This window comes from Nymphalis io, chromosome 15 (genome assembly GCF_905147045.1).
Source record: "Nymphalis io chromosome 15, ilAglIoxx1.1, whole genome shotgun sequence".
Lineage (NCBI taxonomy): Eukaryota > Metazoa > Arthropoda > Insecta > Lepidoptera > Nymphalidae > Nymphalis > Nymphalis io.
The window spans coordinates 3,732,875-3,751,603 of record NC_065902.1 but is presented as its reverse complement, the minus strand read 5'-3'; the positions used below and the strand labels follow the sequence as shown (position 1 = coordinate 3,751,603).

Below are 18,729 nucleotides of genomic sequence, written 5' to 3'. Positions count from 1 at the left end.
ACGAACTAAATTTTAAACACGAGTTTTATTATTTTTAAATAATAAACTGAATCCAATTATTTTACAGATAAAAGTAACATTTTTATTACGGTCTAAAATATAACTAACATGTTTATCATGTCGAAAGTCTAAATTTAAGCGGGTGAGACTGTGTGCCCAGTAACTTAGCCTTAACTAAAACCTTGCTAGTCGCGCCGCCATCTTGGAAAAGTAATACCGCAAATCAGTTTTTCGAAAATAGAATATATTTTCTGCAGTGCCATCTACGTTAAAAATTGTTATTTTAAAAAATATAAAGCATAAAATGTGCAGCAACTTTTGCGGAAAACATGTTATGAATCAGGTAAATAGCTCACGAGTTACACCTTTCGTAGTGAAACCCCTTTTTTATACCTTTGTGTTTTTTTACCTTTTATATATTTATATGTTTCATTATAAGAAAAACACATTATACATATTATCATTGTATATATTTCTTTGGATGTATATAAAGACGCAAAACTATCAACACTAATTCAGTTTGTATGTGTCGTTGGTGTCTTAGTTTATAAAGCAGCAGAATCCATAGTCCTGGATTATATATCAACAATTTACTGATATATATCCTATCTTCTAACTTCAAAGAACAAATACTTTAATACAAAGTTACTCACCCACTTAAAATTCACCCAATTAAAGATAATAATTCCAAAAATCATTTTCTAACACATGCTCACGTTATAAAGTACCTAAGCCTGTTCGAAATTTAAACTTTCGCGATCATGATAAACGGTTTTATAAGTATAGACTATTGTTGTCATTTATTAAATAAATATGTATTAGTAAGCATTTATTTTGTAATCATTATATTACATTATTTCTGGTTTTTAAGTTCTTATAACAACGATCGACGATTTACCAGTTTTTAAGCTTCAATCATAATAAATAAAAAATGGTTAAAATATGTCCGTTGTTATTAATGACAATGCACATTAACATTGGATAATTTTTGGTCTGTCGCATTTCTGAACTTGACGTACATATCTATCAAATGTCGTTCTAGAACGGCAGGTACTTTGTTTAATAAGTAGCCACCAACGAATGCATTCGCTGCACTTCGGTTTTGCAAATGCGTTTGCAGCTCAATCACCGAGCATTCCATTGTTCTGAAAGCAAATGTTTCCTTGTATAAAAAATACATTATCGTTAATTGCTGCCGAAATTTTCAAAATATTTTTCTTCACTGCTAAACATGAGATGCATTGTAAGCACATGTAACATAGTGATGCTTAACTGGCTTATAACTTTTTTTATGATCCACGTATTCTTTCTTCTGATCCTGAAACTCGTAAGCATAAAAAACGTAAAGTAACCGTCCCACAGCTGGGCTAAAGCCTCCTCTCCTATTAAGGAGAAGGTTTTTAGCTTATTCCACCACTCTGCTACTATGCGGGTTGTATCTTTAAGCGTAAAGATTATTCTTTTACGTCGATTGAAATCATTAATAATTTCATTGAAAATTAGCAACATTTATGAAAATGCGAATGACAAAAAACACGTTGATAGATAAATGAAAGAATATATCTTAAATATATGACTCATTATATATTATAAGATACCTATTGTATGATATTTGTGAATGAGTAAATATATGCATATTAAAATATCTCTTATTATATACATTACCTCCAGTTCATAACATCAAAAGTTGGCTCGTACTTTGTCAAATCAATTTGTAAATTAACCGTGACATCTTTGATTTCAGCGAAAAACTCGTATTCTTCTTTTAAGTTATGATCTTCAAATAGCATGTGTCCGTTAACCTGAGAATGATATCCGTATGTAATTAAAACACTTTTATTATAATAATGACCTCGTGGTAGAGTAATGTAATGTAATGATCACCACTCATCACCAGATTTATCGCTAAACAACCATTGTTTATATTGTATTTTGGTTAGATGCTAAGTAAAACAGTGTGATTCAAATTATAGGCAGCCCAGTACTCTCATAAGTACTCAAGACTTTGTAGGCAAAAAGGAACCTTCCAATCCCAAAAAACCTATCACATAGCTCAAAAGCGTTAGTACAACTTCATATGGGGTCCTTCATATTACAGACAAAAGGTTGTTAACAAAAATACCAACAATAATAATAATAATAACTACAATACCACTTTTTTTGTTTATAATTGGCGGTAGAACTTTGTGCAGGCACAAGGAACTTTTTTTTTAATAGAATAGGAAGGCGGACGAGCATATGGGCCACCTGATGGTAAGTGGTCACCGACGACGTAAGAAATGTTAACCATCGCTTACATCACCAATGTGCCATCAACCTTGGGAACTAAGATGTTATGCCCCTTGTGCCTGTAATTACACTGGCTAACTCACCCTTCAAACCGAAACACAACAATACCAAGTACTGCTGTTTTGCGGTGGAATATCTGATTAGTGGGTGGTACCTACCCAGACGAGCTTGCATTAAGCTCTACCACCAGTAACATATATAAAAAAACTGATTTATATATTTATTTTTTCTATGATATACAGGTACAGGTAGGCGGACGGGAAAATGGGCTACCTGATCGTAAATGTTCACCACCGCCCATAAACATAGGTGATGTAAGAAATATTAACAAATACTCTTTACATCATTTATGCGCCACTAATCTTGATAACTAAGATGTTATGTCTCTTATGCCTGTAGTTACACTGGCTCACTCACCCTTCAAACCTCAGCACAACAATACTTATTGCTAGTTGGCGGTAGAATATCTGATGAGTGGATGGTACCTAATCAGACTCGCACAAGGCCCTACCACCCCTACCACCAAATAAACTACATAACTTTTACTCCTCTTAATGCTAATGTCTATGGACAGAGGTGAGCCTTGATCCAATTACCATGATGTGGGCCATTTACATATCTTACTTTCCTGCTGTAAATATGAAAGAAATCCAGTTATTAATCAACATACCATAATTGAATTAAATCTAATTGCCTCTGCTATCATTGGCGTCTGAAACTTGAATGGACCACCAGACTGTGCTGAATACAATGTGTCCAAGCCGTGTAATGTGACATTATCTACTAAGATAACTTGCCTGCAGGATCCGTCTGGACACTGAAATTGAAATTAGTAGTTTTCAAAGCATAAATTCATTTTAAATGACGGTTAGTCATTGGACGAAATTTTATTGACGCTGAGTAATGTCATTTGCCTCACTTGACAAACACGATTGTTACCGTAACAAGAAAAAAATAAAGTATTGACGACAAAAAAAAACTAGTAAATACGCGTCACTAAGCATGATTATTATTAAGCAAAAGGGCAGGTATTAGGTATATATTTATACATATATTGTATAAAGGTTTGGTACGTACGTGAGTAACATTCATTATTATTACCTCATAATTCAATAAAACCTTTAATGGCTCCATTTCTATGAATTCTCCTTTGTTGGCTAAAGTTACATTATTGATGTTTCGAACAAATATCGTTGTATTTTTTGTAGTCTCCTTAAATATATCATTTTGATATTCACTGGATGCATAAAAAATAATAAGTTGGATTATAATGATATAAATTATAACTAATAGTTATAATTAATACCAGGCCTTGACAACGCTATAGAATTAAGAGTATACGATTGGAACAGATTTCGGACGGACAAACAAACTGTGTGACTGTGAGTTTTCTTTTAAATAGCGTTGGCGTTATTTGTGTGGTGAAAACAGCGCCATCTAGTGACAATAATCAGAATTCTATAAATATCGTAGTTAGCATCAACGCTATCGATTAATTAATAATACTCGCATTAGGCATACTATTTTTAAATATAAACTAGCAAATATTTGAACCTTCCGCTGTAGCTACAGTTGAAAGTAAATAAAAGAAACAATTGACTTCGGCCGCTTTCAAAAATAGACTGCCGGACACCATTTAAAATACAACAGATCAATTCTCTTTGAATTTGTAATTTATTTACACCACTACAACCACTTATAGTTTGCCTGACATTATTTGAAAATAGAAGACATTATATTGAACTTAGAATATACTATTTCAAATTTGTAGAACCACAAGAGAGAAAATACTATTTTTATGTAATCATTAATGTACATAAAAAATGTTCTTATTTAAACATCATTACAAATCGAATTCAAAATTCAAAAAACGTATATGTTTTTTATTTATTTACCTAATAATAAGTTATGTAAAGCATGCGTAAATATTTACCGAAATTTGGCCAAATGATCACCAAATATGAGTGATGTATTGACATAAGTAAATACAGCCGCTTGTAGTTTCGGCATTAATTCTACACGTATCGGCTTCGTTAGCATGAACTCCAGTTCTTTACCTTTAAAATAAATCAAGTATAAAATATATCTAGATATCTATATCGCATTATATCATACTAACTTGAATTAAATAATTACCTTGCTTTTTCGAAAAATATGGCGCTATAACTGGAGGTGATCCTTGAGAATGCCAAGATATCTGTCAATGACAAGCATCCTTTGCATTTTTTTATATAACCTATTACTAGTAACTACAATTTTGTGATTCATGTGAATGAAAATATTAACAAATCAAAAAAAGGTTTACCTCGACGGTAAATTTACAGTTTTTTACTTGGAATGTATCGTGCCCTAAGTTAATCGACTGGCCACTCATTTTTGCCAATGCGTAGCCATCCAACCTACAACCATCTGCAATGATGCTGAAAGCAAGAAGTTTAATAAAATGATAAAGTAGGCGGACTTAAATTAAATTTTGCAATTTATACCATTAAAACTAAACTCCTAAAGTTCATGTGAATCATATTCTCATATAACGCTATATCTCTGACAAAAAAATAAACCTGTAAGTATTTCAACCTCCAAATAGAATATTTTTACAAATGTAAATTGAAAAACAATGGTTAATATTATTATGAACTTACGCTAACTTTCCGCCATTATCAACTTGCTTGTAAGCGAATGGTGAAGTTTCGTATGCATTTTGTGGCGTGGTGTATAAAATATCTGATTGATTCCTGAATAGTGCAAACGAGGTCTCCACTATCATCTGACTAAGACCAGCCTCCATCCTCAGTACGTTGGACGCGAGCGCGAACGTAACCTCCGGCATGTTGAGATGAGGTAAGCTCGTGAGGATCATATTAAATAAAAGCCTATAACAGACGAATAAATTTTAAGCGTTTATAAAAAACTAAGAATTTAAATTTTTTTAATAAAAAAAAATGTAAATTCCTGTTAAGAAAATTTTAAGCAATGTATTTAATCCTTATTTAAAAAAAATAACCTCACTAAAAATTGTAACCTCCGTATTTTATTTTACAGTGACTCACACAGCATAACCACGTAAAGTAAATTTTGACTTATGATATGTCAAAATTTGTCACTGACTTTCTCAAATGCGTCGTATTTATTTAGCAATCATAAAAAGTGTTCAACTTACAGGTCAACAACATTGTCAGTTAAAAAGAAACCTTTAGATATACGAAGTGAGTCCGCCGATCGCCTCACGTATACGTTCATCCCTCTGTGGCCATAATTATCCTTTAACGCCTGCAAACCAAACGGTCAACATTGTTTTCGAAAAAAGATGTCTTAAGAAATGTTATCACCTGCTTACCAGAACGATAGCGTTTTCAAAGGATTTTCTATGACCTTGCCATTGTTTTTGAAAGGCCTTAAATACATCTGCAAGTAAAATCAAGGTAGAGCTAAATAAATAGTAAAGTAAACGTCTCCATTTAAAGAGAATATTTGTAGCTTAATCCACCACGCTGCCCCGCGATGCTGGTAGATGGATCCACGTGTGCCTGAATTTCATCCAATACGTGCAAGTTTCCTCACGATGATTCTTCACAATTATTATAAATGCAAATTAACATGCACATGCATATGCACATGGAAATTCAGCGCTATCCGGTTGTAAGCCACCATTTTTGGTTAAGCTTCTCCTCGCTAATATTAGGCATGTATAGATTAATAAAATAATGGACCTTTAAATTAATTATTTTTTATAATTGGATGTGATATTATTGGTAGTAAGGCTTTTTGCAAGCCCGTCTGGTTAGGTATCACCAACTCATTACGTGTTGTCCCGCCAAGCAGCAATACTTATAAATACAATACAACAGCAATTTAAGGAACAGTTTACATTTCTTGCGGCGCTAATGTCTATGGGCGGTGGTGACCACTTATCAGGTTATATTATCCATTTGCCCGTCACCTAAAAATATTATTAACAAAAAAAGGAGAAAAATTAGGCCTCGGCATGCAACATCACTGTACTTTGAGCAAAAAAGATATTTTTTTTTAATATCTGCTATATAATATTTATATTCATTTTAATTCATTAATTTTATTTTTTTTAATATTTTTAATAGAATATTATATTTTACCACTTGAAAAATATTGCTGAACTTTTCCATCTAAAGTTGCTGATTCTACTTTTAATATACATGTTACGAAGAAAAAAATAAATATTCTGCACATTTATAAGCAATAGCGAATATTGATTATAAGATTACTTTGTATTCTTAGCGTGGAATTTTAATTAACAAAACGAAAAGCAAGGTAACCGATTACAATTATAAATGAATTATTTCAATGATTTGTGAAATTATTCGATAAAATATTAAATAAAAAATACAGTTTTCAATATCACTTCTCACAAAACACTGACGAAAAGCAATGACTTCTCATACAGGATGTTTCGTGATCATTGTTTTAGTCGCTACTGCAGTTGTTCAATGTAAAATAGACTGCTGGACATCTTTCAATGCGAAGGAACACTTCGAGATTATGGACACACTAGATGGTAAATTTTCTATATACAATTTAGCAATACTAAAGTAAATAAATGTATTTAGATCGTAATTGTAGCGTCAATAGTGGGTTCGACTCTTACCCTTGAGCTATTATTGTCCTCAGCTGTAAGCTTACAGCGTTTGATAGGAGTTGTTATTGGAGAGGGAAAGTAAATAATTTCTTAAAAACGGGCGTTGCTGATATTCTTTATTAAAATAAGAAAGATCGTTGCGTAGATTAACGACAACTATAAAATAATAACAATGTTTCGTCCGCTTAAAAAACTACAACGCTATTACGAAAAATACGCCAAACCCTAACATAACGACACCTCATTAAACTAAATTTAATAAGTAGCTTAAAAAAAAACAATATTTATACATTAATATAATATTAATAAAAATATTTTTATTCACATTAATTGGCAGGCGAGCAAAATGATTACGTCATATCTGCCCATAAAAATTGTCACCGTGAAATATGTGTAAATCATTACTTATTAACCATAGGATTTGAGATGCCTTTTGTGTTATCATACTTCTTTGTTGACCCTTAGAACTGAAATAACAATATACATATGTTTGATACACATTAAACGCTTATTGATTAATTTTTTTTCATTTTATATCATATATGTGTGTATATAAAGAAATATTTATGTGTCAGACATCTCTCTGGCAACACAATAAGTACTAGGCATATAGGACAATTTCTTGGAAATATATCTTGATATTATATGTAACTGTTTGGCGATAGAATTTTATTATTAATATTCTAGTTTCACTAATATTATTTAATGAGTAATGCTCGACATGTTTCGGGAAGACCACGATAACATCATGATATTGACAAAACGTGTCAATTAAACAAGCCGATCAATCGAAACAATCTACAAAGTCTTCGCTATGATACTGGTATCCGGAGGTATATATTAAAGGCCGGCGACGCACCTGCAAGCCCTCGGGTATTGCAGGTGTCCATGGGCGGTGGTAGTCACTTTCCATCATGTTAGCCTCCTGCTCGCTTGCCCCCTTTTTCATAAAAAAAATCCGTAATCTTTCCGGAACACGTCAAACTTTTCTCGATAAATAACACATTAAACTATATACCCTATTCTAATCACAAGAAGAGTTAACCCAAATAAACAACTTTGACAGCGATATCATTGGTCTTCAATATCAATTAACGCGAAATCATTGGTCTTGAATAATCTTAGTTATTCACTATGGATGCGCGAAAATATGGCGTTTTCAATGTGTGCGAATTTGTAATCGGAACTTCGAAAGTTAAATTAATGTGGTTATAACTAGTTAATTGGAATAGTTTTGTATTATAAATAAAGGTAAATTAATCAAGAACTGTTTATAGTGCGTAATACAGCAGAACAATTAGAAAATTGCATGCAATTTGTAAATCTACGGTTTGTTTAAAAAAAAGCCGAGTTGGCCCTGTGGTAAGAACGCGTGAATCTTAACCGATGATCGTGGGTTCAAACCCGGGCAAACACCACTGAATTTTCATGTGCTTAATTTGTGATTATAATTCATCTCGTGCTTTACGGTGAAGGAAAACATCGTGAGGAAACCTGCATGTGTCTAATTTCACTGAAATTCTGCCACATGTGAATTCTACCAACCCGCATTGGAGCAGCGTGGTGGAATAAGCTCCAAACCTTCTCCTCAAAAAGAGGAGAGGAGGCCTTTAGCCCAGCAGTGGGACATTCACAGGCTGTTACGGTTTACGGTTTACGGTTTGTTTACCTTTATTCCTACTCCGATTGGAATAAGGTATAAGTTCTTACATTATATAATGACAATAAACATTTATGCGGTTCATTATGTACTGTATTGTCGGAAAAGTTCGTACTAATTTTGAAACATATACAAATTTTGTCATCAGTTTTATAAATTATATAATCATATTTCTTTTTGATGATGATTTACTTGGTCGTAGAGCTTTGTGCAAGCTCGTCTGGGTAGGTACCACTCACTCATCAGATATTCTACCGCACAACAGCAATACTTGTTATTGTTGTGTTCCGGTTTGAAGGTTGAGTGAGCCAGTGTAATTACAGGCACAAGAGACATAAAATCTTAGTTCCCAAGGTTGGTGGCGCATTGGCTATGTAAGCGATGGTTGACATCTCTTACAATACCAATGTCTAAGAGCGTTTGGTGACCACTTACCATCAGGTGGCCCATATGCTCGTCCGCCTTCCTATTCTATAAAAAAAAAATAAAAAAATAAAGCCAGTATTTAAATCCATATGCCATTTGTTTATCATCTGCTACATTCAGACCTGCAATGCTATTCTTTAACTCGCTTCATATCTCACTCGTGAATATATTAGCACCAACTTACTGTGATACGCTATTAAGATGCATGTATTCTTTAAATGCTATATCGATATCATAGTAAATATCTTACAATAATATTAATAGCTTTACTCTCTTTAAACAGCACAGATCTATCGGACGACCTAATATTATTTTTTTTTTGTTAGAAATGTTAACCATCGCTTACATCACCAATGCGCCACCAACCTTGGGAACTAAGATGTTATGTCCCTTGTGCCTGTAATTACACTGGCTCACTCCCCCTTCAAGCCGGACCACAACAATACCAAGTACTGCTGTTTTGCGGTAGAATATCTGATGAGTGGGTGGTACCTACCCAGACGAGCTTGCACAAAGCTCTACCACTAGTAATAAGTGATACGTGTAATGCAATATAGTGAATAGGGCTTGCCAGTCGTACTTAGAAAGCAATACGATGCCCTGCAAAAGAGACTACAGTAACAGCCTGTTAATCTCCTACTGCTGGGCTAAGGCCTCCTCTCCATTTTGAGGAGAAAGTAAAGAGCTTATTCCTAAAAAAGAGCTAAAGAGACTAAGCGATTAATAAATTACAGATCGTTACGAGAAAGTCAGAACAAATTTTCAGAAAACCGTAGGGGGTCGAGGGTTTGACAAAGATATGCTCGTGGTAAGTTTAAATCCGTCATTTGTTTAGACTAGACAGAATCGTAAAAAACTAATAAAATTATCAAAACGAGTTCTGTTAAACAGTGAACATAAAAATCTAAGTTGTCCAACGATCATGGCGAACTATCAGAATTTATTGAAATAAATGATATATTATCTACAGCTATAAAACTTTACTACTTCAATAAAGTTAAAGACAAACATTCAAAACATACGGGTGATGCTCGTGTAATTCAAGTAAAACTATATACACTTATGTCCTATATATGTAACGGAGGTATATACATATTAAATATACATTAGAATTGTAATATACATTTCTTAGAAGAAATTTTTGGGAGCGTGAGATATCGCTATATATTGGACACTTAACATAAGACTACCTTTGTTTTTTTTTTTTAATAATTTTTAATTTTACAAACAAAAAATCCAGAAAAAGTATTATTATATTATATAAAAAAATAAACGAATTGAAAAAGTATGTACTTAGAATATATATTCTATAAGTATACAATTTATTTATTTTCGGCAAATAAAAAAATACCATTTGAACATTATCGACTGTACTTGTAAATAGTGTTGCTTGTCGATAGTCCACTATCGATAGAAAATCGATTGTCTATCAATAATTAAAGTGTAAGCAATTGTATCGATATTATAGTCACGTGTGAATACTGTCGGTATTCTCGATAGTATCGATAGCTCACCACCATCACCATGAGCAATACTATTAATAACAGCATATCGATACTATCGATTGTAATTCATTCGATATTAACGTTAGTATCGATAGTTTTGCAAAATTCATTAGTTAATCATTAGTCAACTAAAACCTATCGACATTATCGATAGCATCGATGGTTTTGGACTATCGATAGTCAATGATTTCTCGATAGTATTAAAGTTTTATTAAATCGTTACTATCGAATGATTTCCTATCGATAGTATCGACAGTATTTCTGTTATCAATAGTATTGTGCACGCAGAGCTATAACTACTATCGACAGTATCGATAGTATTGACACAAGACGATCCCTTCGATTGTACTGATATCCTGAATAGTTTCCGAGGTCAACTATCGATAATTCTGCAACACTGCTTATAAACGTCGCTTAACGGCTATTTAATTAACACCATTTCCGCTCTTTCCATCATTATTGATTTTACATTCGAAAGAAGAAGACGGCATCGTTTAACTAAACAACGTTTATAAGTAAGGCCGTATAATTTTAACAAGGAGGTTTTATATTATTACTTGGAGCTGTTATCGCTGTTTTTAGAACTATTAATATTATAAAATCAAACAGGCAATGTTAAAAAGCCGTGGAATCGCTGAACGTGCTCTCCACGAGGCGCAAGGACACGAGAGTATGATTCCCGCTGGAATTAACCTTGGTGGATACTGCATGATGAAGATGCCGAAGTCTGTCCTGTAAGACCTACAACTTATTAAACAAGTTTATTGTATTGCTTAAGTTTGTTATATTTTGACATATTATATAGAGCACAAGTGCACTCTCTATTCCTTTCTTTTAATCCGATTAGATGGCAAATACGACACGACCAGATAGCGTTCAGGCAAAGGACCAACGGCTTTACATGCTTCCGAGGTACACTCAATAATATTTCAGGTGTTAGGTAAAAGTAGCCTATGTCCTTCTTTGGGCTTTAAGTTTCATCCCAATTAGTTCAGCGGGTGAGCCGTGGAAGAGTGACATGCAGACAGAGTTACTTTGGCATTTATAAACTTAATATATATAATTCTTTTGTACGTGTGTTTGTCACCTAACTCTCCCTGAACGGCTGGACCGATTCGGATGAAATTTTGTGTGTATATTTCAATGGATTCCTGTATGGTTTGAAAATACCACTAGACTCGGGACGTGGCGCTGCCGTCGGTATGTCACCAAATGAAAAAAAATGTCTGTATGGCAGGACAACGTCTGAAGGGTCAGCTAGTATTATTTATATTTAAATATATTATTAATGGGCCTCAATGTGCACAAATGACGCTTGTTTATTGTAACTCCTGCAGTTTTTGTAAATTGATCTAATAAGTATTCGATGGCAAAACGGTAAAAATATATATTTAGCAGTCGATACAAAGTTTCTCGGTAACGGGCGTCAAGGTTATCGCGTTCTACATTTAAAAACAATAAAATTCTTTAAAAGGAGTTTATTTTTTTATTTGAAATAGGCAAATGACATTCAAATGGCCACTCAGATGATAAATGGTCACCATGTAAAGTTAGAAATATTAAATATCCTTTACATCATCAACGCGCCACCAGCCTCTGTAACTATCAAAGCTATACAACCACGTAAATATATACATAAAGTACTAATAATAATTATTATTTGAGGTTCTTTCACCGGATGAAGCTTCGAAACAACACAACGTTTCGTGTGACTGATATTAACAATGACTTTGCGAATCTAATAATGATATCATCTATCAGTCTTAACGACCTCCATCTCTTTGGTTCCTATGACTTGACAATCGCCACTAAACCTGGATACCTGGCCTATGAACCTACATTCGGGCAAGTAGAGTGAGTATGAAAACAATTTTTCTTACATTGGGACAGGTTAATAAAATCTAGATATAGATTTTATGAACATCTATATTTATGTAATAGGCAAAGGCAAAACGGCTCAGTGCCATTTTTTCCTCTGATTTTTTTTTGTAATTATTGACGCACTTAAGTGTTATCGATAAAAAAAATTGGATATAGAAAAATTATAATATTCAAATTTATGCATGTTTTCCTAATTTTTAATAATGGCTGCAAGTAGTTTTTAATATACAACTAATTTGTACACTACTATATTTTATATAAAAATTAAGTTGTGCGTCGTTGTAGATTTAAATGTTAGCAGCCCAAAAATAAGAACTTTTATTTTTCATAAATTATTTACATTAAAGACGTAGATAATTAAACTTTAATATACAGATGGAAACAATGTTGCTGAATGTTATTAATTTAAAACATCAATCACCTGAAATTGGGGGTGAAATGCGGTTTAATAACTGCTTATAAATATTTAAATATGAAAATTCTTACTCATAACAGTTTATCTATTAAATTCGATTTAATATACATATATTCATTATTGATGTTTATGTAATATAACCACCAGTTTAATAATAAGTGTCATTATTACGAAATCAAGCAAAATTATGCTTCATTTTATTTAAGGCTTTTATTAAAAAATGTGAGATACAAAATGGAGGGCCGCTATCGATTTTCGAAGAAGAGATTAAGTATTGAATTGGTAATTTCAGAACTTTTGATAGACGACATACTTATGATGGTAAATATTATTCGTATCATTTTAATAGTCTCGAAACCTATACTACTTGGAGCTTTTTTTCTCTGGAAAAACGCTTTTACGCGTTTTCCCCACTTGAAGTGGGGGGGGGGTATTTGGGACTCGCCAGCACTGAGCATGCGCTGGAATACCCACTAAAAAACTAGTGGTACCTACACCGCCTTTTCATGGGACGTCACAGGATTGCGCATTCTACCGTGACGCCCAGACGGAGCCTATAACAACTTTGATCTTGAATTTAATTAAAGATATTAATCTTTATATTAATTAATAATTTATATTAATTGAACAATAAAATTGAAATTAGCACAGCAAACCGCATAGTACTTACGTTAATCTGAGGTTTATTTATCATTCCTCCTCCTCCTTTTGCAATATTATTGAAGAGAAACTTCTTACGTGGGTAGGTGTTGCCACTTTATTAACTTTAAATTCAGTTATGCATGTGTCTAAACCAAACCATCACTAAAAAAAATTACATTGATTTCAGTATAATACTAAAAATTCAACGTCATCTTTAAAGCTGCATCGGAAAAACATAAGTAATAAATATTTTTATATCATAAAATAAATCTTAAACGAACTGATACCTATCTGATTTCCAGTCACTTAATATATTATCTAAGGTTTCTTTGCAGTTATCTATGTTCTAATACTGTTTTTCTTAATCTATGTCTATTATTTTAATAAGCAAGCCCTACTTTAGTCTATCACAAATATTTATTTTTTTGTAGCTACAAAGTTACTGTGTACAGTACAGGAATTAATTCCTATAAAAGTAAAAAAGAACAACTTAATTGTTATTTGTGTTATATATTATTATATGTATTATCTTATTCCCACAGATGTATTCATCGAGAGATTACAAGTAGACTTAGATAAATGGCTAAAGGATTATTTCAACGACTACCTCATGTATAATGTGATTGTTAATGATGATGAATTCTTGTAAGTTTTATATTTTAATACGTAATATATTGCAATTATCTCAATTCTGAAGGGTGACTGGGCAATTGCACACGTCATATTGTAGTACACAAGTGTGCACGTAACTACGAGTATCCGATTAGAGAGCAAGCCAGACCGGAATGAGTTTAGACGCATGACCAACGGCTTAACGTGCTTTCCAAAGCATGGGAATGTCATGAAAATGATTAGGGTACAAAAAATGTCTTACAAAAAATTTCTCATAAAAAATAATCTTTAATGAAACTATGCGAAGAAAATATGATAAACGTTAATATCTGTATAAAATTTCCAGGAATTACAATCGAGAAAAGATAATAGCCCTTAACAACTTCACAGATAGCGCAATTAACACGGTTATCAAACGTATACACAACATTAAAGCGGATTCGGTACAACTACCCGCATTCACTATATTCGTCAGCAACGACAAGGTTTAATATAATTATTTTCTATCAAATGACTACTGATATAATTTTTCAATCACGTAATAATTATATATACTAGTTACGCAGACGCGTAGATATTTTTTGATTTGCACATTCAAGGCACTTTATTTTTTATAATTATTATAAAATATACTTATATTTCTCTACGTTAAAAGACAGTAAACGGACAACTACAGACAGTAAACTGTTTTGTTCCGATTGGAAGGGTGAACGAGCCAGTAATTACAAACACAAAGGACATAACATCCTAGTTCCCAATGATGGCGGCGTATTGGCAATTATTTATATTGTTAATATTTATTAACTATTCCTTACATTAGGGCGCCAATGTCTATTTACCCGACCACTTACCTAATATGAAAAAAAAATATAATTAAGAAAATAAAAGGAAGCTTATACAATCTGAATTTAAAAAACTACAAAATACTATAAAATACTACTTTTGCTTCTTGTATATTTACAAATATTAAAAACATGTCATCCATAAGCCCGTATGTACTTAAAATATGATAGAATATTTTTTTTATCCACAATGAATGCAAGAGACGTTTAATATAACAAATTAAGCCAAGTGTGGACGGTTAGTGAAAATATTTGCTTTAATTGACTCCTTTGATATATAACTAAAACCGAGTAAATAGACGAAGACACTGTAACTGTCATATTTGTGCACATAAAACAAACTCTCCTTTACACATTATCGCGATCAAACGATGAATGCAAATACACGAACACGTTATGCCAAGTGAAGTGCCGTCATCATACGACTCTTATTAAAACAGATTAAAATATATTCAAATAATAGCAAAATACTTTAAACTAAATAATATTTTAATTTAATTATGTATTCATTTAGTCATAATTAATTAACAATAGAAAAAAAATATCAATAAATAAACACAACGATGGAAAAAAAATACCATACAAAAGACATTTTAATAAATTTAATTTCAATATAAAAATATGGTAAGGATTTTAATTACTATTAAGTCAGTGAAATAACTATACTACCACGAATCGTAAGATTAATAAGAAAGCTTTCGCGATTGAAATGTGCAATATAATTTAAAGAAACCGAAGCAAATAATTGATGTTTATATAGGAAGTACGATTGAGGGATGGAGTATTACGAGGCTTAGATAGTATTTACAGACGGGCGATAGCTACAGGCACTAAGGAGAAATATATTAGAAAAGTGGATACTGTAGTCGGCTTCAGTGATTTGAAGGTATGTTAAATGCTTTCTAAAAACTTATGCATTTGAAATTCGAAGTTAGTATTTTTTTTCTTGTGAAATCCTATAGCCAAATTACCTGATTTTTGGTAGACCTAGAAATTTAAAGAGAAAGCTTTATTAATTCAGTTCACATGCTTATAATATAAGCACAGATTTATTAAATCTTCTGGAAATAAAATGTAAATACATTAAAAATATTTATAAATAGATATAAAAAAGATACACTAAAGGCGCGGATGACACGTTTGTGGAAATTTGATCATTTAAATATAATAATAATAATTAAATAATTATTATGTTAATTACTTCATTTTAGCTAGTATATAGATATGACGCAATCCTCAAATCTGGCTTACCCCCCGTTACTGGTATACTTATATTAAACGCGGATGAGCTGACAGCACACATGGGACTTCGATTGGTCAAGAAATCAGACACAGCGGACTTGAGTTTTAGATTCTTGGAACAAGCAAAGTATATTGTAAATTTATTTCACACATTATATTAGTTAAAAAAGACATTGAAGTGAATTGAAAAATACCAATAATATTTAATTTATATAAATTATTTTGACATATGTAGACTTATTTATATACGTTCAATCTTAACCTGTGTTAAGTCTGTATTTTTACACTATTACTTTAATTACTTTATGTATTATCTGTATTGTACTATCAAAAATTAACCTTTCTTTTAATGTTATAATTCAGTTTAGTTTACTTCAGTGATTGTACTCAGTACACTACACTAAATCGAGCTTTATAAAACTCTTAAGTAAATAAAGTACCTATTTGTCATAACCCCTGCAACTATATTTAATGTAATTGATTAATTGATATAGATTATTTAATTCAAACTTCGATCACAATATAAACTGAAAACTATTTTTTTACGAATCATTTTCGCACGGTTTCGCAATTTGCAATGGCAGTAAAGCTCAAAATCGTAATCGCATGGTTTCAAATGCAGCAATAAAGCAAGGCATATGGTTACGGAGTTCCCGTGAATTTCGATATTTATTTATATGCCCATACTTCATAACGATAGAGATGAATACGAGTCGATTAGATCCAGCCATTTCAGGTCCTATATCACTACGTTTTTGCGTTGCAGCGTTTAAATTTTTATAAAAAAAAATCAATGATACTAAATAATGGGCGCGTGCCTAAATATTCAGCTTTCTGTATAAAAGTTTTTAATTATATATATAAAAAAAAAAAAAAAAACTTTTTTAAAAATACTGTTTTTTTAGACCAGAATCTTTAACAGTGGAGGGTCCAGCAAATAGAATGATATCGAACTTCAAATATTTGCTTGAACGCCATATCATTGCTATTATGAGTAACACCTTAATGCATAATATTAATATGCTTGGCACATTAGACAAATGCGGTAAGTTTTTTTTTAAATTAAAGTATTAAGCAAGATCCAGTTTTATCCGAGTGAAATTTAGTTTAAATAATAATATATCTATTTCATTCACATAATAAGCCGAGATGGCCAATTGATCATTGTAAGAACATACTGTGGCAAGCAACAATTAATTTTCTACTGTAAATAAACCACCACTGTATATAAGTACTGTATATAAGCCTTTCTATGGTTACTGCTTCAGTCCTTAAGCACAAACGATTTTTAAATCTAACTTGTAGTTTCAGTAATAAGATTAGTGAAACATTCAAAGTATCATAGATTAGATAGGGGATTAAATCTAAACCAGAAATAATTCAAGAAGTGTTTTCGTGTATTACCTAGTAATAAATAAATAAGAAATTTAAATATATTTTTGTATCAGTAAATCCTCAAAGCTACGTTATAGTCTCAAACACCAACATTAAATATTTCTAAATTGTTGATAAAATCACAAAATATATTCATTGCATTACGTTTGAATTAGCTGTATATTAACATAAACTATACCACTGAATGTAGACTAGCAATTCTATTCAATTTCTAAAAAGCCCTAAAAGTTACTGATATATTTTTTTCAGTTCCATTACTTCTGCCGTCTGAAGGATCAAATGATCAGAATCTCTCTGAAGAACAGAACAGAGAAGATAATATGTCAATTAACACAACCAGTTCTTTTGAAGCAGCTTTGGATAAAAGTAATGTATCACGCAATGATTCTCCAGCTAACTTAGATCAAACAGTTGAAGGGTCAGATGAAAATCAACCTTCTAATAGCAGAGGGGATAATATGATGCTTAATAGAACTAGTTCTTTTGAAACAGCTTCGGAAAAAAGTAATATCTCACGTGACCAGACTTTGGAAGGTGTTCTCGATTCAGATAATGAAAATACATTGAGGAATTTTAAATATTATCACAGACGTCTTCCATTAAGAGTAGTCACGTTAAAAAGAAACGTCAACCACTTCAAAAAATCTGTAAAACAAAAGATGTAAACATAATTAAAGTACAAAATAAATCTTTTGTCTAATAAACGTACAAAATGGATATTTTTATTCCTAACTTTAGGAGATTTTCCTCTAATTACATATCATTCTAAATAAAATTATGTGCTACTTTTATTTAGACTGTTTAGTATTTTTTTTCTCTTTGTGGTGTACAATAAAGTATAAAGTAAATTAAGGTTTCTAATGAAAATAAGGAATAACATGTAGCGGTAAAATGTATGTATAAGTATTTGTTTTTACCTACAATGGTAGTAACAGCCTATGTTTCAGCCTATTTATACCAAGCGGTTCTCCATCATCCTATTTTATCGTCAGCCGGGAACGTCTTACACTCCATTTTTCTAAGTCATGGTCTCTATTCTACAACTGTTTTTTTCTCTCAGCTATCAGTCCAAACGCCGTGACCTGCTCATTGCCCTTCAGTATACTATCTTTGCGAACTATGTCAGCTATCATCCTTCACTTATGGACTTCATTGATATGATATCGATCACACAGTAAAACACCGACGTTGAGTCTTTCCATAAGAAG

At 32.0% G+C, this 18,729-nt stretch overlaps 2 protein-coding genes across 4 annotated transcripts; one reads left to right on the top strand and one right to left on the bottom strand.

The window, feature by feature from the left end:
• Positions 1 to 6: 6 nt before the first annotated feature.
• On the bottom strand, positions 7 to 6,573 carry LOC126773645 (uncharacterized). 3 transcript variants are annotated; one of them, XM_050494647.1, is made up of 11 exons: positions 6,402 to 6,573; positions 5,627 to 5,694; positions 5,450 to 5,559; positions 4,932 to 5,162; positions 4,595 to 4,709; positions 4,426 to 4,486; positions 4,223 to 4,346; positions 3,367 to 3,526; positions 2,960 to 3,106; positions 1,666 to 1,802; positions 7 to 1,145 (listed from the first exon to the last, which is right to left on the bottom strand). In XM_050494647.1, the coding sequence occupies exons 1-11, from the start codon at positions 6,493 to 6,495 to the stop codon at positions 956 to 958; spliced, it is 1,437 nt and encodes a 478-aa protein (XP_050350604.1). In that variant the 5' UTR covers positions 6,496 to 6,573; the 3' UTR covers positions 7 to 955. The 3 variants fall into 3 exon arrangements, with proteins under 3 accessions (XP_050350604.1, XP_050350605.1, XP_050350606.1); XM_050494648.1 differs by having other exon boundaries at positions 3,391 to 3,526; positions 6,402 to 6,567; XM_050494649.1 differs by lacking the exon at positions 5,627 to 5,694 and having other exon boundaries at positions 6,402 to 6,524.
• Positions 6,574 to 6,618: 45 nt separating this feature from the next.
• Positions 6,619 to 18,228, top strand: LOC126773638 (uncharacterized). The gene is made up of 12 exons (XM_050494634.1): positions 6,619 to 6,820; positions 9,722 to 9,795; positions 11,102 to 11,226; positions 12,158 to 12,346; positions 12,995 to 13,109; positions 13,618 to 13,669; positions 13,973 to 14,075; positions 14,389 to 14,527; positions 15,645 to 15,770; positions 16,096 to 16,253; positions 17,032 to 17,171; positions 17,771 to 18,228. The coding sequence occupies exons 1-12, from the start codon at positions 6,694 to 6,696 to the stop codon at positions 18,184 to 18,186; spliced, it is 1,764 nt and encodes a 587-aa protein (XP_050350591.1). The 5' UTR covers positions 6,619 to 6,693; the 3' UTR covers positions 18,187 to 18,228.
• Positions 18,229 to 18,729: the final 501 nt, after the last annotated feature.